The following is a 19,215-nucleotide window of genomic DNA, read 5'->3' on the forward strand; positions in this document are numbered from 1 at the left end:
CCCTGACTCGTCACAATTTCTCCCTCCTGTCGCTCATGTTTTCATATTTCTATTTTTCTTCAGCAGTTGTGTATATTCAAGTTTTTTTCCCTCTAATCCATTTGTATCCTTTTAGTATCATTCTCCTTTCTCTTGTCCTCATCTCTACCCCTGTCATCAGCACACACAAATCCTTTGTTGACTATCTCAGTCAAACTTGCTTTTTATCTCCATTTCTACATCCCAGTTAGAACGAAAGAAAATATTTCTATTTCAGTATCATTTCAATGCCTTTAGAATACATTTAAACACGTTTTTATTGTAAAAGGCTTGTAATTAAAAAGCTACAACCTAAAAGCTCTACTCTCACTGACATGCAGTATATCTTTGTAGTTTGCAACTAATGGTTATTTTCATTATGTTAATCTTTTGTTTATTTTATCATCTTCATTTGTCTGACCAAAACCCCAAGAATTTTTAGTTTATCATCACGTAAGATAAAGAAAAGTAGGAAATGTATGAATCAGTTATCAATTTTGTTATTCATTTTTTGTTTGTTGACTCATAGCTAATTATTATTACTAATATTTTTTCAGCTCCAAAAATATATTTATTGTACTTGTTTATTATTTTTTTGTTTGTTTTTTCCCCACTATTTATGGTATTTTTATTACATGGTGTACCTAAACATTTTTGTAAGTATCCTAAAAAAGCATTTAAAAAAAACTTAAACTAGTATTAGTATTTCTAAACCCCTGTAATCTTTTTTCTCTTCCAGTTTTTTTGTCTTAAAATCAGTAATGAAAGACTTATTTCGAGAACAACAGCAGAAGACGGAGACACACATTTGATGTTTGTCGTCTGTTTCTGTCTCTACAAGTCTGTTGTATGTGTTGCATTGATAATAGGTGCCTAGCTTCCCACGCCATCATAAGCGTGTCGAGTAAAACAAATGTAAACATGTCTGCATCAGCTCTGCCTGTGAAAGATCCCTTCACACTGCATTATGGGATGGTCCCTCACTCTCTGTCTGTCAGCCTATCAGTCAATCAACCACTGTCTTGCTGCCCCCTGTAAGATGAGAAACCTGTCTGTGCTGCCAGCCATTCAGCTGTCACCAGGACCTATCATAACAAATCCGCCAGTCGCTTCAAAGGCCTCTGATTGACAATTTGTCATATGGATTTGGTTGTTTGTTGAGTCCACTCAGAGCATTTAGAGGAGAATCAGGTGAAGCTGCTGATTATCTCCCCTCTCTTCAACTTTTTCTTTTATTTCTCTTGATCTGCGCTACGACTATTTAGTGCAGTCTACATTTGTGTATACCAGTCAATATGCATACGGCAGAAGTTCAGCATCATTAACGGTATGTCTCGTAGATACGTTTTGTAGCACGGTGTAATAAGTGTCTCCAGCCTCTGTGTTCAATCATCACCACCATACTGGGAGCAGGGCATTCTGTCAGATCAGCCCGGGGTGCACGCAGTGACCCGGGCCTAAAACCCCCTCCCTGGCCCACCGCGGGGCCCCTCCAGGTAAATCAGACCCCCAGCCCCTGTTTCCCTGGTGGTCCTTCTTTGTCCTCTCTCATCTGTCCGTTGCATCCCTCCTCCCTCCCCAACTAATCTGTGGTCGGTGTGAGAAAAAGAGAGTGAATTGTCACGTGTATAGCTTTATATTTGAGGTACTAGGACAGAGACAGTGTAAGAGCTGTGTGCAGACTCAAACTATTCAAGATAGTGTTACATCCAGATACAGCATTGATAAAACAAGCAGCATCATTTGTTATTACTAATTGATTGCATAAAAGGACTGCAACTAACAATCATTTCCATCATCTTTAATCAGAGGATTATTTTGTGGAAACACATTTTTTTGGCTTTAAGTTAAAATGATGAATTAACCGTTCATTGCACAATTCCATGGCTATAAAATAATGACACCATCAGCATTTAAATTGGGTTCCCATAAGCTACGCTTTCACTATCACCAGGTACAGCCACCCTTGCTTAACCAAAACAGGAAGAGGATCACACTTTAGTTTTCTTCTGGTAGCTATAGGTAGCTATCATGGATTTATTAAGAAAACCTGGATACTGCGTGGAGGCGAGGCCCCGTTCATTCCTATAAGAGCTGCTCTGTAGTGCATGAAACAAAAAACGCTTTATTTCCGCGTTATGAAAGTACCTGGATCTTTCGCATTATAGGGCCCATAGAGGATACACACTACAGACTTACAACAGGCCAAGTGTGGCTGCATGTGCCTGAGCGGGTAACTTAACTGGTGGAGCGGCTGACTTCTGGTTTAGTAACTTGCTAACTTGAAATGCAATTAAAAAAATGTAATCTTGTGGCTTTTAGATTTTCTAAATGTTATCAAGCTGAATGGATGAAATCTTGAAATGAGTCATTTTGTGGAGGTTTTGGCAGTCACAAAAATGTATACACTAATTTACAGATGTCTCTTTCCCAATGTAAATCTATGGGAGAAAGTCTTTTCACGTGATGGACCTGGGCGGTGTAATTCAAATTTTGGCTGCGATGTAAAATTTGATTCAAAGCCCAGCGCTCTACCTGACTCGGTTTAGTTCAGTTTATGTTCTATGCAGGTACTATAGCCAGCAGTGGAAGTGGCAGACAGTGGAACAACCACTGAAAACAAAATACAAATCTGTTCTGTATTGTTGGTAGTTACTGGGCTTTGAGGAAATTGTAAAGCGATCCAGTTGTTTTTGTGACAGTGGTGCCAACAATAATATAATACCACTTTGAAACAAGGGCGGTGGTGTGTGTGTGTGTTTGTGTGTGTGTCTTGGGGGGTGGGGGGGGTCTGTTTCCACTTTAATCTGTTTCAGTATTTTCTCTGAAATGTCAGACAAAAGTGAAAAAATGTCCAATACCCCAAAGCTGAAGCTGACATATTCAAGTGTTAAATCAACAATCCACAATCCAAAGGTATACTGTTTAATATTTCAGACAAAGAACACAAGCAAATGTTCACATGCGATAAGCTACAACCATCAAAAGAAATTACCTAAATGAGTAACTGATTAGCAAAATTGTTACAGATGAATTTGATTCACTTTAAAGAATTCCCTTTTCAGCTTTCATTTGTAGGCCGTGTGGTGCAGTCCTGACAAATGTAAAACTCAGCTTGTAGATTTACCAAATGCACTCAAAGAACTGAACAGAACCAAACCCTCAATGCCGAAAGAATTCCCACTAACATCCTGCATGCATGAGAAAACTGTACTTGTAAGGAGCAGGGCATGAGTGTTGCTAATGCTATGAGGCTTTAAGTTTTCTATAGCTGTTGTCATGGTGTTGCACCAGTTTACTCATAAGAACTTGGGTATGGAAAGGATGATCCCACTGCGTTTCACCAGCACCCAGATCTCCCTGCTCATCTCTCAACTCACATCTGATTGGATATTTGCTGGCTCTAGGGCTGTTGCTCAAGCTACATCCATTTTGTATGCCCACCACTATGGACACAAAGAGTACAGAAGCTGATCGAAAGACACCCGCTCCACTCACCCTCTAACCCAGACCAAACTCAGATGAGACGGTAAAACAAGGCAGTGCTCATCGAATATAAACCAAGATTCAGTCACTGTATTGCCTATTTTTCTCACCTAAAATGTCTCCAGGAAAAATATTTTATTGTACTGTTTGACTGTTATGTGAGAAAACTATTTTCTGTATTACAAAAACAGAGGCTGAAAATACTGAGATCAAATTGTAAAATAAAACAGCGCTGATCAAATATAAACCAAAATTCTGTCACTGCTTCAGAAACAAATTTCAGTACACTGTTTAGCTGTAATTTGAGATTGTTTGTTTTAAACTGGTTGCCATATTTTTTCTTGTGTCAAACAGATATCACTGACCAGTGGGAGCGTTTATTGGTCTGGTGCAGCCCAGTGCATTCTGGTAGTTGTAGGTTTTCTACCTTTTGAGCAAAAGCAAATGCCACAGCCCTGCCTGCCTATTTTCTTTGGTCATGCAATCTCGGAAGTATTTCTGTCTTTGTACTGCATAGACATTCTAGTTATATGAAAAGTTGTTTCCAACAGTAAAATAATTTAGGTTTACTGTGTGTTAAGGTAAAATGAAAAAAAATCACAGGATCACAAAATGAATGTCAGAAATGTAGTTCCCATTAGGGCAGCAAAACAAGTTTGTTTGTGTGTGTGTGTGTGTGTGTTGCAACCATATAGAGAATGAACATCATTTCATAGCCAGGAGGTCAGCACTGCACACACGCAGTCCTAACACAGCGCGAACTTTCTGTCCATTGTGGTGCTGTAATGGTGTGGAACAGAGTGATGAGTGGACTGTTAGCTCGGCTGGTGGATCAGCTCTCCATGCTTCATTACCTGTGTGTGTATGTCTGTGTATGTGAGTGCAGAACCTTGTTGTTTTTGGTTCACTCACATGCTTTCAGCCCTGGCAGTGGAGAGTGAAGTTGTCTCCGTCACTGGATTAGGGCCACCTCAGGTAACCGCTTATGGATGCTTCCTTTTTTCCTGACTAACATCAGAAATTAACTTCATGGAAGAAAAGATATTTTGATGTATTCGTGCTGCGAGTCCACTGAGCTGCTCTGATGGGTTTTTGCGCTGAGCATGATGGGTGGTTGGGCTGATTAATATTGGTTAGTCATACAGTAGCTATTGGGATGTGAGTTAGTCATAACTTTTGTTCATTTTTGCTTGGCGCAAATTGGTTCAGGGAATGGACAAAACAGGAGAGGGTCGTTTTAATATGACTCATCATCCACAAATGAGTTGAAACTGGAATTGGTGATGGTTTAATAACAGTGACTTTCTATTGAGAGTGTGTGGATGGGATTGCATGTGTGTCATCTTTTGTCTGTGTCTCCATTCTTTGGTTTAATCTCTGACCCTCAGTCTCTAATGGAAAGACTGCTTTTCTTACAAAGCTTCTGTGTCCTGCTTATGCCTGTGTCCTCTATCTTCACTCCTCTCCTGTCCTTTCTCTCTCTCTGGCATCCAGCCGCCGATGATGACGCAGGGAGAGCAGAGGAGAGAAGGAGGGAGAGAGGGGAGAGAGAGTGTGACATTATAGGGATCATAGAGAGGAAAATACATCTGTAAGTCAATTGAATCAAGGTAGAATATTACAGGAGGTGTGCCTCGCTTCTGTGAAAATATTTAATGGTGTTTTTTAAATAGAAATGACACTACTTTAGACTGAGATAGGGTGGCAAAAAAGGTTGCAAAAAAAAAACAGCTGCAGATGTGTTTTGCCTAGCTACTGTGCATATCCCCGGGAATGATAAATGGCACTACGTCGCACTGTCTGGCCTCCGTGTTGCTGCTGAATAGCCGAAGCAAGAAAAAGTTTGCTTCTACTGCTGCTGAAGACACGTTGCAGCTGTTCTCAGCTCACCTTGGACAAATGGTGCCTCCTCTGTAGATGCGTTTACACTTTGTTGCTGTGTTCGAACGCTGCAGCCAGAACAGTGTGAGGACTTGTTGGAGCCAGACACAAAGTCCTCAGTTGATGCCTGACCCTCTGACCTAAGAGGAAAGCGTGGGTGGGGCTGGAGATCAGTAAAGAGCGAGAAAGACACTGCATGGTACAGAACAGTGTCTGGCACACACTGGAGATGTACGGGGAGAACATTTGGAGGCATTCGCCAGTTCGAAACATACAAGACACGCCATTTGGTCAGAACAGAAGTCTGTATTGAGGGGCGTTTTTTTTTTTTTTTTTTTCCTCTTTCTGTGAATCGCTGTGGATGTGTTAGTGAGAGAGAGACAATCTGTCAACAGGCGTCAGAACTGGTGCGTGTGTGAATGTAGGTGTGTATGTGTGCGTCCTGCTCAGACTCACCACTAACTATTCAGGATGCTCACAGTACCCAGTTGTCATAGTGACGGGGGGGAAGCGAGAGGCTCATTGCGCCACCTGATTGTGAGCGCGTGTGCGAGAGAGAGGGAGAGAGAAAGGGCTGGAAAGCAGAGACGGAGTTGCGCAGGAGCGATGGAGAGACAGGCTTTTTGCTGTGATCAGTGTTTTCATCAGTAGTCTCGTTCTTCAGCTGCTTTGTCGTGGGGATTGCAGACATTTCACTACTCGCGCTCTCTCACTCTCGCACACACACATACTTGGATTCTCTGATTGCTCGCACACAAACCTGAGAGCGCACACACACACACCCGGCGCTCGCTGTGCTTGTATGGCAAGATGCTGCTGCGGTGTGGCTTGTGTGTCAGGTGTGTATGAGATGGGAATGTGTTGATTCCCATGCACACTTTGACACACTTGATGCCTGCTGGTGCCTCTGACAGGCTGAGGGACACACCGCACGCCTGGCCAGGGGGCCCTCCATGCCATGGTAAATACCTCTGCTAGTAAACTTAGCCTGTAGTTAGCCTCCTGAAGATAACCTGTGTAGTCTCATAGAGGCAGGAATAGCACAATGCAGTGTTTGTTGTCAAAGTGTGTGAAGTTTTGTTGCACAGTGCTTTTAAGTTTGACTATCTGTGTTATCTGTTTGTGCCTCTGACCTATTGTTTTTTTCTGGAGTGCTTCAAAGGAAGAAAAGCGCTTGTTTTGGATTTGGTTTCAGAGAGTTCAGCGTATTACTTGATGCAGACCTTTCCACCTTGATTAAGTCGGAGTGTGTGAGCTCTCCTTTCCCCCTGCAGTCTGCCCGTGCATGTGTTTGTGAGTGTGTGTGTGTGTGTGTGTGTTTTGATGCTGCTCTCTGGCTCTGGCTCCCCTTTTCTCCTCCTGCTGGCTGTGTTCCCTCAGGCAGTGACTCTGCGTAAGCAAGAAGCGCGCGTGTGTGTGATCTGCATTATCACACTGTTTTACACAGACGGTGAAGCAAAGCATCACAGTAACCTTAGGATGTAATTAGCGGCAGAGACAAAGTCAAACTGAATGACAATGAGAGAGACTGTGGCAAAAAGATCATCAGTGGAAAGTGCAAACTGGAGCGTCTAATGAACTGTTTGTGTCATTTTAGCATATTACTGTTTCCATACCCGTTACATTATGCTGCCGAGATGATCAGAACAGATCGTAAAGAAAGAATATGTAGAGAAGCGCTGAATCGTGAGGTAACACTTTTGTTTTTCTCAGTTTTCAGGTAATGTGACCATCTCCATCTCTCGCTCTGTGTTTTTCTGTCATTTTTGCGATCTCTCCGTCACAAGTCGTCTCTCTCTTCCTCTCAATCTCTGTCTTTCCCTCCCTGTCAGCATATGAGCAGAGTGAGGCAGCAGCAATTTGTGCTCCCTGCTCAAGGCACTCAGTAATCACTCTGCTCCCAGCTGCTCCAGGTCTCCTTTTTTTTTCGCTTTTCCTCCTTGCAGAGATAAAAGTTACTTCACTACATTTAATAGAAAATGGTGGTACTTGATTTATACAATGCACTCCAAAATTTAGGTCCTATTAATTAAAAAAAGCCAGATGCTGTCTGTGTTTTTCTTTGCATCTTTGGTCTGCATTGGATCATGGTGGTGTGTCTTAATAATCGATTAGGTTATAGATTACAAAATGCTTTAAACGAGCTTCAGGGAGCAGGGACAGATGCACCTGAATTAAGTTAAAAAGCCTTTATTCAAAACACAGCTACAACACTGACTGGTTTCAACCCGAAGATCTTCATCAGAGGGTGAACAAGAATCAAGCAAACAATTTCTAAACTTGGCTGAAACCCTGACTGATAAGTGAATGCAGGTGGGTGACAGCATGCATCACTATGACAAGCCAAATTGAAGAGGAAGAGCCTTTACAGGTGTTCAGAAAACATCCAGCACAAAATGAGGAATAAAGATAAAAATTATATCCATTATATAAAAAAATCAAGCCATTACTCTGATTATTTAAATTGCATCCGTTCAAAAGCATAAAATAGAAAAATGTAAAAAAAAAAAAAGGTCTGTGTTTGACTGTCTTTTTTATGGCATTCAGGGATTTACATTGGTTATTGTGGTGATAGCACAACCCAAATAAATAAATTACTTGAATCATCAATAAATAAATTCATAAAATAAAAGCAAAATGTTTAAATTCTTAGATTGAAATTATCTTAAATGTCAAAAAGTCGGAACAAGGGCTGCAGTTTATGATTACTCATCAAGTAACCTTACAATTTAGTTTTTTATAATAGTGAAAATTGCCTCTTGCATTTATATAAGCCAAAAGGGATGTTTTTTGTTTACCAGTCCTAGAGACATTTAGTTTACCATCATAGAAGACAAAGAAAAGCAAGAAAGCCTCACAATCGAAAAAAGATTAATTAGATGCGTTTCTGTCCACCGGTTTTAAGTGCATTTTCATTTTGCACAACCCAAACACCAAATATGCAAAAAAAACCCCTCAAAATATGGCATAAAGTTTTTACACATGGAAGAGGTGTATCCAACGAAGGTTCACCAAATAAGTATATCGTACTGTCATTGTGTATGCCACTGCAATCTCTCTTTGTCGTCTTTGGATGGCTTTTAACACACTTATGTATGCACACAGGGCTGTTACCAGAACTCTTTCAAGGGCTGATATCTGTAATATTGGTTCTTTAAAACTCTCTATTGCCATTGTCCTGTGTGCTCACTGCTATTATATATCCATTGTTTTCCTTTGTTTCCTTTTTCTGCAGTGGTATTGTCTCCAAAATCCTACCTTGAATAGAACAGTAAAACAGACTGTCCGTACTACTGACAACAGTCATTAGTTTTGACTGAACAATATTAGCATAACCTCTTGAGTGTGCGTATAGAGTACAGGTGAGGCTCGTCATGAGTTCTTTTTTTCCTCAGCAGCAGTTTAAGGAGTTTGAGTTGTGGGGTTGATAATTGACTCTGCGGAGGGAGTGAAAGCAGACTTTTAGACCCCATGTAATGAATAGTTAAGTATCACTTGTACTGTGTCTGGTGCACTGCTGCTCCGTCTGTGCCCAGAGTTTGCTTTGATAGCGCTCCTAATGAACCTCAAAAATGTCAAAAATTAGTGAAAATGTTTTTCATATTCACTTAATCATCACTTAATGATGAGCATTAAGTGCAAACTGAAACAAATGTAGTGGATTTGAAAATGCTTCAGTGTTTGACTGATGATTAAACCCAGGCTAAAACTTAGCATTGCTATTAACCCAGCTTGCTCATGCGATGGACCACAAAAGAAAGAACACCAGAGCCCCCGACCAGATCACCCAGCTGCCTTTTCTACTTTATATCATCTCTCTCTCTGGTTGTGTTCATTTTTTTTGTCAGTGTGGTGTTTCTGTACTGCAGTGTGTGAGTGCCACCTCTTGCTACTTGCCTGTCTGGAGTCCCTTTGAGACATCTTTGTTTATTCCTGACTATACAGCAGCAATGCAGTGAACCAGCTAACAAATGAAAGTGTTACCAAAATATATGATGGTAAATAATACTGCTGCTAATCCAATCCCCACTGTGCTATTAGACACACTAATGCACTCAAATAAAGGAATAAACACACAGTGCTGACAGGTGCACACAGATACACACCAGTCATTATTTGCTCTGCACAGATACTGTGAAAAATTACAAAAAGCACAGTGGATACCTTTGCACAGACTGTTATCGCATTGCTCTCGTCTCACAGAACTCTCACACATTAAAAAGACTACAGTGGTTTTATTGTGTACTTATGCTAATGTGTTAATCAAGCGTGCAATCAATAATTCATCGCCTGCAGTGTTCAACAGTCGAAACAACAGTCAGCTGGAGGCAGCCCGTCTCCCCTTTGATGTCTTTATTTCTTGTTGTTCGTTATCTGAGAGGAGGGGAGTACCTGGCTGAGCCTTACTCGCTCTGCATGTTCAGGCCTGCAGATATTAATATTTGATGCCTTTCACTTCATGCCACAGCAGCCAGTTGTCCAGACTACTTGCACTCAAGACTAGAACATGTCCACTGTATTTTCTTTGAGGTTTATACAAACTTTTAACGTTACCTGACCTGATTTAGAATCCACGTGATGCTCGATGTTAGAAGGGGTGTGCTCAGCGAGGTTTGTCAGCCTGTCTTCATGTGACCGTTTGTGAAGTAAAAGAATAACAGATGATTTTTTTTTTCTTGCCTGAAGCTACAACAGTAGTTGCATCTATTTTACCACACATATATATTTTTTTAAAAACACATTTAAAGTAGACCTGTTATGGTTATTTTTAGATTCATACTTGATTTAGGGGTTCTAGTAGAACATGTTTACAAAAAAACCCACTTAATTTTCCTCATATTGCTAGTGTTGGAACACCTCGCACTGTCGCACTTTGGACTAAGGACCTAAAAGCAGACAATTATACAATTATACATAAACAATAGTGAATTGTTCAGGAGAATGGGAGACAGGATGATTGGCTGAGGTGAGCGGTGATCTGTGTTTCTGTTATTTTCTTAGGCTGGAGGTGGGAATCCTGGCAGAAATCACAAAATAGGTCTTAGCGAAAAAGCAAACGGGCAAGCAGGCAAAAAATGAAAAAAGATCTAAAATTGAGCTGGACTTGTATCACAACAAACTGTATGTGTCCGGCAAGAAATGACTGTCTAGCTGGCTCTTTTGTAGGTTGCAGGCTTTATTGCAGGCAGGTGTGTAGACTGATGAGTGCCATCAGGTGTGTAGAGTGAAGGAGCGCAGACAAAAGGTAAGGGGAGAACAAAGGAGAGACAAAACCAAAATACAACAAGCACACACCAAACATGTAAAAGAGACTGGAAGAAATATTTTGCATTGTAAACTTCTTGCCTTTAATTTTTCTGTTAGCTTTGCTGACAGACAGCTGGCGAGCCGCACAAGCATAGTGGCCACTTGCCACCCTCTTGTCTCCATTCTTGCTAATGCTAATGTTACCTTGGCTGCTCTGCAGTGTGCACCAACTGGGCTGGGTGGGAGCCAGCTAGTGGTGCTGTTCATTTGGCAAACAGTAACACTGTCCTGCCACCAGAAAACTGTGGAACATGGTGGCCCCCCTGCTCCTCCCAGGCTGTACCAGCCAAGCACTATTAACTATGTTGGCACTACCAGCTGTGCTGACACTGGTAATGGTGCTAACAGGGATAACTGACTGGAGACTATTGGGTTGGGACGGTGCTAACGGTAATTGCAGCACTGCTGGCTAGCTCCTACCAGACCTGGGTGGTGTGCAGTGCAGTACATTGAAGAGTAGCAGAATTAACCTATAGACCACCATGCCTGTCTGGTCAAAAATAGTGAACAATGAACCATAAATTGGAGTATTTTTACTTATTTTGCGCAATGAATGAATATTACACTGAAAAGCATTGTATTTTATGTCTCTATCTGCTGGTGGGCCTTCATGATAAGAATATGCATACTGTGGTGTTAATTCCACTATAAGAGACTTGATGATCACTAATATTTGGTAGGGAAAAAGCGTATATATTGGTATTGGTGTAAGTTATTGGCCAAATGAGTTGCTACGTATTGGCATATTGGACACCAACATAAAATCCAGTATTGTGCATCCCTGAATTAATGGTTGACTGCTGACATCTTTGCAGCTGCATGTTTCAGCAGGAGTATAATCTGAAAGTGGGCTAAGATTAACAGAAATGGCAGCCAAGATTTCATGATTCCTGGTGTTAGCATGTAGCTGGATGTAGCAATGTAGGCTCCGCACACTCGTCAGAAATGTAGAAAAAACATTGGAAACAGTATTCAGAATGGTCTGAAGCCTGATGTTTTTGATCACAGGGATTACTTTTACCTGCGTTTATTTCATTATTTGAAACTTTGGCCATCTTAAATTTATACTGTCGATCCGTTATTGACAGAAAATAAAGAAAAGCTAAACAGGTCCCTTTAAACACCTGCTTATTTATTTTTTTAACCACCTTTTTTCTCTCCCTGTTTCCCTCTCTCTATGCGTGCCTTTCTAACAATCTGGTCTCTTCTCTTGTTTTAACAGGAAGAATGCAAGCAGATCATGGCACGCCAGAAATCTAACAGCCAGTCGGATTCACATGATGATGAGGTTTCTCCCCCACCGCCCAACCCTGTTGTCAAGGCCCGGCGCCGCAGGGGAGGGGTCAGCGCCGAAGTCTACACTGAAGAAGATGCTGTCAGCTACGTACGCAAGGTCAGCATTGGACGATGGATTCATGACGCAAACATCTATGCACAGACACATACTGGCATGCACAGTTAGTACACTTTATACAAATTATGAACATGTTAGCACACAGACACATGCCCTCCCCAGTATGAACAATTGAAAATACAGTCTAATATAATCAAAAACATCAAGTAGACATCAAGGTTAATTGTTTGTTTGTCGGACACAGAGCTGCCTCTCTGTCGACGCTCATTTTAAGTGCACAGATGAAAACAAATTCATCATAACATCGTGACAGTGGGAGATAAGCTTTGTAAATTTATGGCAGCAGTTAATGAACAGACTTAAGTGAATATATTAACTGCAAAATACACAGTTTGTGACTCAGCTGCTGAGCTGATGTTCAACACAGATGCTGGAGTATACTCCCACTCTGCAGAGAGCTGACATCTTCATCATGAAATATAAAGATGTGCTAAACAGAGCAATGGTTTTTATTCATGCCAGTTGTATTTGCTTATACGAACACACAATAGACTGGCCCACTCAGTATGTTTACACATACACAAGAAACCAGGTTACTCAGAAAAATTACATTTTGTCGGAAATAATCTGTAGAAACGAATTAGTTCAGACTTCTAGAGGCTACTTTGTTTCAGTTTTGGTGTTTGAATTAAATTATTTCAAATGCGAGGATGAGTGAGTCACTTTAATGAGGTATGTTACTGCCCTGCAGTGCCTTCCTCATCTTAATTCTTCATCATGCACGTGCGTACATGCACCGTACTGATAGGTTACCTGTTTACATTTATACATGGCAGAGAAATCAGTTTTATTCCAGAGACTTCTAGCTGGATTTTTTTTTTCTAATTCCCTTTCCTAATTACAGAAACTAGGTTCCTCATAAACTGTACTGGATATGCTGTGTAACAAATCAGGTTATGGCAGAAAGCTTTGCATATAAATACGATGCTTGCCACAAAATCTGAGACTAAATTACATTTTGTTTGTTTTATTTATGCTTGGATTGTTTTTTCAGAAGGCTTCATCTGTATCCGTATAGGTATCTAATGTTGAGCATAAAGGAGCCTTTACAGTTATCTGTCATCTTGGAACCTGTCATGTGTCTGCAGTTTAATGGAGCTATTGGTAGAGTAGTGCTTTTTTGCCAGAAACTAGAATTCAACTTTACACACACACACACACACACACACACACACACACACACACACACACTCATATTCCTTACATACATGCACACCCAAGTCATTGTATCATTACCATGCTTGTTCATTTGTAATTAACTTGACACACCATTAATTGCTGGGTACTGACAAAACTGCTGAACCCCCGTCACCACGCTGTAATCGCATGGCCACTGGAGCATGCAGTGTGTATGTGTGTGTCAGGTGTGTGCACACACCCACATGCAAGTTGTGTTTGTGGCTCTGAGGTCTCCACCAGATGCTGCAGTTATGTGTCGTGGCAACAATCCTGCCCCCCTCTCCAGCCTCATTTTCTTCACTGTCCCTTACTATCTCATGGACTGTCACACACATACACACACGCACACACACACACGAAACAATATACACATGCTGCAACTCACACAGCCACGTCAGCCGCAAGTGAAAAAAGAAATTCAATCTTACTCAACACAACAGACCATGAGAGAAAAGTGAATTAAAATTGAATTAGAAGATGAAAGCACATTATTGCTTCATTATGGGAGAGTATTTCGTCTGGCCCTTAATGTACACTGAAGTAACACACACACACACACACACACACACACACACACACACACACACACACACACACACACACACATATACACTCTATGTGCCAACATCTTCCTACATCACCAATTCCATTAATGACTCCACTGTGAAAATCAACAGCTGTTAAACAGAACACAATCAATTAGCTAACCCTGCTCATCTGATTAAAAAGAGCTTTGCTGTAAAGCGCCATGAGTCTGAACAAATTGTGAGGTCTGTCGGCCCGGAGATCACATTAACAGAATGAATTGCAGGCCTGGCATCAGATTGATGGGAACCAGTGTGGGCACCGTCTCGACAAGGCGGGAACAAAATGGGCATAGCGTCAGATATTTCCTCCAACTTTTAAAAGCTTGTGGCACTCAAGAGGAACTTTAGGATTTTCAGGGTGGTATCACAGCTAACATCAGACTGTATTTAATGCTGCTTAAGAAAAATAACATGGAAATTGTAGATGGAGGCAAATACTTAGCTTGACACGTCAAGTCTTTTCTTACTTAACTATTGAGCACTTGTGTAATATACCAAGAGAATTTGATTGGCTGCTTGTAGACGTAAGAAGTTTTGTGAATTCAAAGAAAATTAAAGTCAAGTGAAAAAAATCACCAGACCCGATGCAAGCACAAGACCCCCAATGTTTTTGATCGGTAACCTAGCTTATCTTAGTTGGCTTGTTAACTTGGAGCAAATGAGGACTTCTTGCAGACTTTCAATGGATTTGGCTGTGAGTGAGGTCTTCCATGTTGTTTAATCCAGATCCAACATCTTTCCTCAGGATTTTTTGACTTTGCAAGAGCAAAAACACGACACTGCCTCTAAACTTTGAGGATATAACTTGCAGGTTCCATGTGCATTTCAGCATTTTCCCGTACGCCCTGTTTACATTATGCAGGTATTTTTGCAATCAGATACTTTCTTCCATGTTTTGGTGTCTGCAACACATGCAAACAGTTTTGGTCACTAAAACAAAGATTTTTGAAAAACACCCTCCAAAGTGCACACACAGAGCATTAGCCTTACGTTTGACTAAGCTCTTTTGTCATTATATCGAAGGGGAATCAACAGTGGTGAGATCTCCGGTTGGAGTTTTTTTTGTCACCACCTGTGTGATAACGGGGGGATTTTGGAAAACAGCTAATGCCAGCGAGTGTTCAGAGTAGTTTTTGCAATCTAGTGTATGATATTTTGACGTTTGTGCAGACTGGATTTAATTTTAAAACGGAGGGGGAAAATATTAATTTTTTCATGTAGACTGGGTCTTATTTTGAAAGCTTGGCAGGCCTCATGTGCTCGGTTATGGTTGCTTACATATGGCTCGCAGTTCTAGGGAGGGGCTTAGTTAAGGGTCACTTGGGGAGGACTGAATATCCACCTGACAGATTTCTGTAAAAAAGTAAGAAACAAGCTGAGAACAAGCTGCCCTGACATGTAATGACCCCCCTGGGGGACACTACTGGAGCTGGAGCTTTTAGTGGATGACCAGCCACTTTCTCATTCTGTCCACTGAGTAGCCAGGCTGGAATACTGCAGAAAGATCAAATGTTGGTACTTTTTATTTCCTATGTGATGTGGTCGTGTGTGTATTTGTGTGTACATCGTGCACAGTGCTGCATGGTCGTCTTCATGTGGAGACATCTGTTGCTTTAACGTAATTACAGCCTACCCCCTCCTCTGCCTCACCACCAAAGACAAAACACATGCACACACACCCACACTCCTCTCATTCTCCAAGTTATTCTGTAGTGAGAATTATTTGGTTCAGTCTCCTTCTGTCTTTCTCTTATTTTTGTCTTTCTCACCGTATGGTAAAAAGAAGTTCTCTTTTTCTAGAATGCCTCTTTATAAATACAGACGTCTGTGGCTTTGTTGTGGCTACAGACTGTGCCATTCCCTGTCCATGTGCACACACACACGCACACACACACACACACACACACACACACACACACACACACACACACACCACCACCACCACCATCCACCACAGAGTCTGGGACATGAAAATGCATGTTTTATGAATGAGTTCAGGCCTCTTGTGAATTTTTAAGAGCTGTGTGACATTTTGAGTGTAATCCCTGAACAGATGGGCTTTCCCAGAAATACACAGACACACGTGTGGGATGTTCCTTTCAGAGTTTGCCAATATGCTGCTCTTTAATTACTCAATTTAGTCTGCGTTTGAAGTCAGGCCTATTATGTGTTTGTGCTGGTCTGTTTCATGTGTCCACCTGCAGTATACTTCACAGTCATGGATATTACTGCTCTGTCCACACAGGTGATCCCAAAGGACTACAAGACCATGACCGCCTTGGCCAAGGCCATCTCCAAAAATGTGCTGTTTGCTCACCTGGATGATAATGAGAGAAGGTACAAAATGTTTGCATCTTCTTTAGTAGGTTTGCACAACATCCAGTGGAATGCCAGCAATCCAAGTGTGTGTGTGTGTGTGTGTGTGTGTGTGTGTGTGGACATGAGTGGATGTTTGTAAGTTGATAAAGTCATGAAAAGGCCATTGTTCCAGTTGAGTGTATTGCCCTATTAGCCACTGTGTGCCAGTGTTGCCTGCTTTGGTAGCATCTCAAGTCTGCGGAGACGCAGAAGGGTGAACATGGATGTAAGAGGGGTATGCAGCAAAGTGGGGTGAGGGGGCCACAGAATGTGTCTGTGTTGCATTGTGTTGTTGGTAGTTATGGTAACTTGCTTGTATGTCCATATCATGTTGTGTATTCAGACATGGGCGGTGGTGCTCAGATACATTGCTCAGAAATCAACGATTCTCCATAGTTGTCTCAGAGAGAGAGGGATGCCAATTTCCCTCTATCCCTCCCTTTTTCTTACCATCTGCTCCTATTCATTGTTCTGTAACATTCCTCCTCTCTTCAACCATCCTCTCTCCATCCCTCCATCTGTCCCAGATCTCCAGTGATGCCTGGGTCTGGCTCTGACAGGGGAGGGGGTGTTGTGGGAAAGGCTCTCAGGTGGCTGGCGGTCCCGCCCGCCAGCCGGAATAGTGTTTCATTGGCGGGGAGAATCCATTATGCCCCATGGAGAGGAAAACACCGGAGCTTTCCTGTTGGCTAAAGCCTCCACGGACCAAACCCAAAACACACTCTTTCCAGTCTTTCGTCAGCTGACAATTTACCGTGCTTCCTTGGCACAGGCACGCAGGTCTCTGATTGCATGTCAGTGCTTCTGAAGCAGCCCCGAGCAGAGCGCAACATGTGATAGATCCAGACAGTCTGAGAGACCATGTACTTGGGTGGCTGATGTGGCAGATTAGAGTTACACCACAAAAATATGTGGCAGTAGACCATAAACCATCAGGTTTTAATGTACTCAAGGCCTCTTGGCATGCCAAACTCTGTAATGGCGTCGTCGTCGGCCCATGAAACCATGCATGATGTAGAATTTATTTGACTGGCTGTCATGTTTGCTGTCTCGCTACACACAGCTAGCATCAACCATTAATGCTTTAAACACAGGAATTCGTTGTTGTGTCATTTGCGGGTGAACATGCAGGGCTCTCAGCTCGTGAAAACCTCGTCTGATTTGCTAGATTATACAGTGACATGGCAGTTAGTTGGCTTTGCCTTCGCCTAACTCTACTCGTCTCTCTCTGTCGCTCACCCGGTCTCTCTCACTCACTTCTGTTCTTCCTCACTCTTCACTCCCAGCTGATGATGCTGAACGGCTGGCTGGCTGGCTGGTGGCTTGGTCACATTGCGGTTATGTTGCGGTTGTAGCGCCTGGAGCCCATAACAACAGAAGTGTATTGATGTATGGCCAATGTGGTCCTCCAGCATTAATGAAAAACTGCACACAGCAGCCACCAGCCACTTTTGCATTTGGTTTAGTAGCTGTAGAGTACGCTACATGCTCCCATTGGTAAGGTTAACAGCAAAAATGTGCCTGAGAAGTTGCATCTTCAGCTCAAGTGATGAACAGTGTCACAATAGCAGTGTTAATCTTGTTCCTAAAGGCAACAAAATGAAGGCTGTCTCAGCTGCAGAGTAATCATTTTTGCTTGTTGATGCCTTCTGTCGGTGCATTGATGAAGTCACACTATGTAGTACATTGGCTCCTTTAGAAATGCCAGAACTGTCAGGGACTGACGCACATTAGCAGATGGAGTCTGACTGCACAGTCCTCTCTCTCTGTCTTTCACTGCCTCCCTGCATCTCGCTCCTCTCTCGCTCTGCAAACAGCTGGCCATTTGGGTCATCAGATGTTCTTGCACATGTGGTCCTATTGGGCGAGAAGGTAGTGACAGTTGACCATTGCTTGCTCCTGGTATGGGGATGTGTTGACATCAGGGGGAGTGGCTGGTGCATGCCATCATTGGATGACAGATGGTTACATGCAGAAACTTTCTCCTGACTGCTGGTTGGCATTAGCAGATGTTTTTTATGCCTTCGTGCCAGCAAAAGCTATCGGAGGCATTATGTTCTTGGGTTATTGTGCTGATCGTCTGTCAGTCCGATATCTCAAGAATCTCTTGAGGGAATTTCTTCAAATTTCAAACAAGCGTCCACTTGGACTTACCGATGAACGTATTAGATTTTTGTGAGGTCTAGGTCATTGTGACCTCATCTGTCTCATTTTCATGTATGTGATATTTCAAGAACGCCTTGAGGGATATTTTTCAAATTTGGCACAAACATCCACTTGGACTCTGGGATGAACTTATTAGAATTTCTTGGTTAAAGATCAAAGGTTGATGTGACTTCTCAAAACATGTTTTTAGCTATAGCTCATAAATTCATACACTAATAAGGACAATATTTAAAAAAAAATGTCAAACAGGTTAAAATGATAAAGTCATGTTTATCCATTTGATATACAAAGGCCAACTTTACTGCGACATCATAATGCTCTGCAAAAACCCTTTTCTGGACGTTGTTCAATGTCATAACTCAGGAACAGAAGGGACACAGTGGTGTATAGATCTTTTGTGCTTCTGGGGGGAGGATGTGTGCGTGAAGCATTCATGTTTTCACAGAAACAGATGTAAACTGTAACTGCAGCTTGACAGGTTTGCATACAACTGCAAGGCGGTAATTTTAGTTTGCATTTTGTTAAATAAATGGCTTGAAACATTCACAAAATTTTGTTCGAGGCGTGTGTGTGCGAGACAGAAAGAGGAAAAAAAACAGAGGGCCAATAGCCGTCTGTGTATCAAGGAAACATCTTGTGTGATTAGTCACTCAGCAGTTATGTAAGCTGAACACCACACAGTTTGTTCCCCCATTAGCACTATATTATGCTATCATCCCCTTCAGTAATGAGCAAGATCGAAAACAATGAAGCCCTCTTTGTTTCTCCGCTCTCTCCAGGGCTCTCTTTTTCCTCTCAACACTTTTTTCTTTGTAGCTC

General features: G+C 41.9%; 1 protein-coding gene across 2 annotated transcripts in view; it reads left to right on the top strand.

The window, feature by feature from the left end:
* Window positions 1-19,215, top strand: part of prkar1b (protein kinase, cAMP-dependent, regulatory, type I, beta) — an 81,670-nt gene that overhangs the window by 9,756 nt on the left and 52,699 nt on the right. The window contains exons 1-3 of one of the 2 annotated variants that reach the window (XM_042504864.1): window positions 6,211-6,346; window positions 11,915-12,085; window positions 16,118-16,209. In XM_042504864.1, the coding sequence (XP_042360798.1) occupies window positions 6,344-6,346; window positions 11,915-12,085; window positions 16,118-16,209 (266 nt within the window). In that variant the 5' untranslated portion in view covers window positions 6,211-6,343. Of the gene's footprint in view, window positions 1-6,210; window positions 6,347-11,914; window positions 12,086-16,117; window positions 16,210-19,215 lie in introns of those variants that run through there. The other variant, XM_042504863.1, reaches the window with a different exon arrangement.

Source organism: Plectropomus leopardus, chromosome 17, assembly GCF_008729295.1.
Source record: "Plectropomus leopardus isolate mb chromosome 17, YSFRI_Pleo_2.0, whole genome shotgun sequence".
Taxonomy (NCBI): Eukaryota; Metazoa; Chordata; class Actinopteri; order Perciformes; family Serranidae; genus Plectropomus; species Plectropomus leopardus.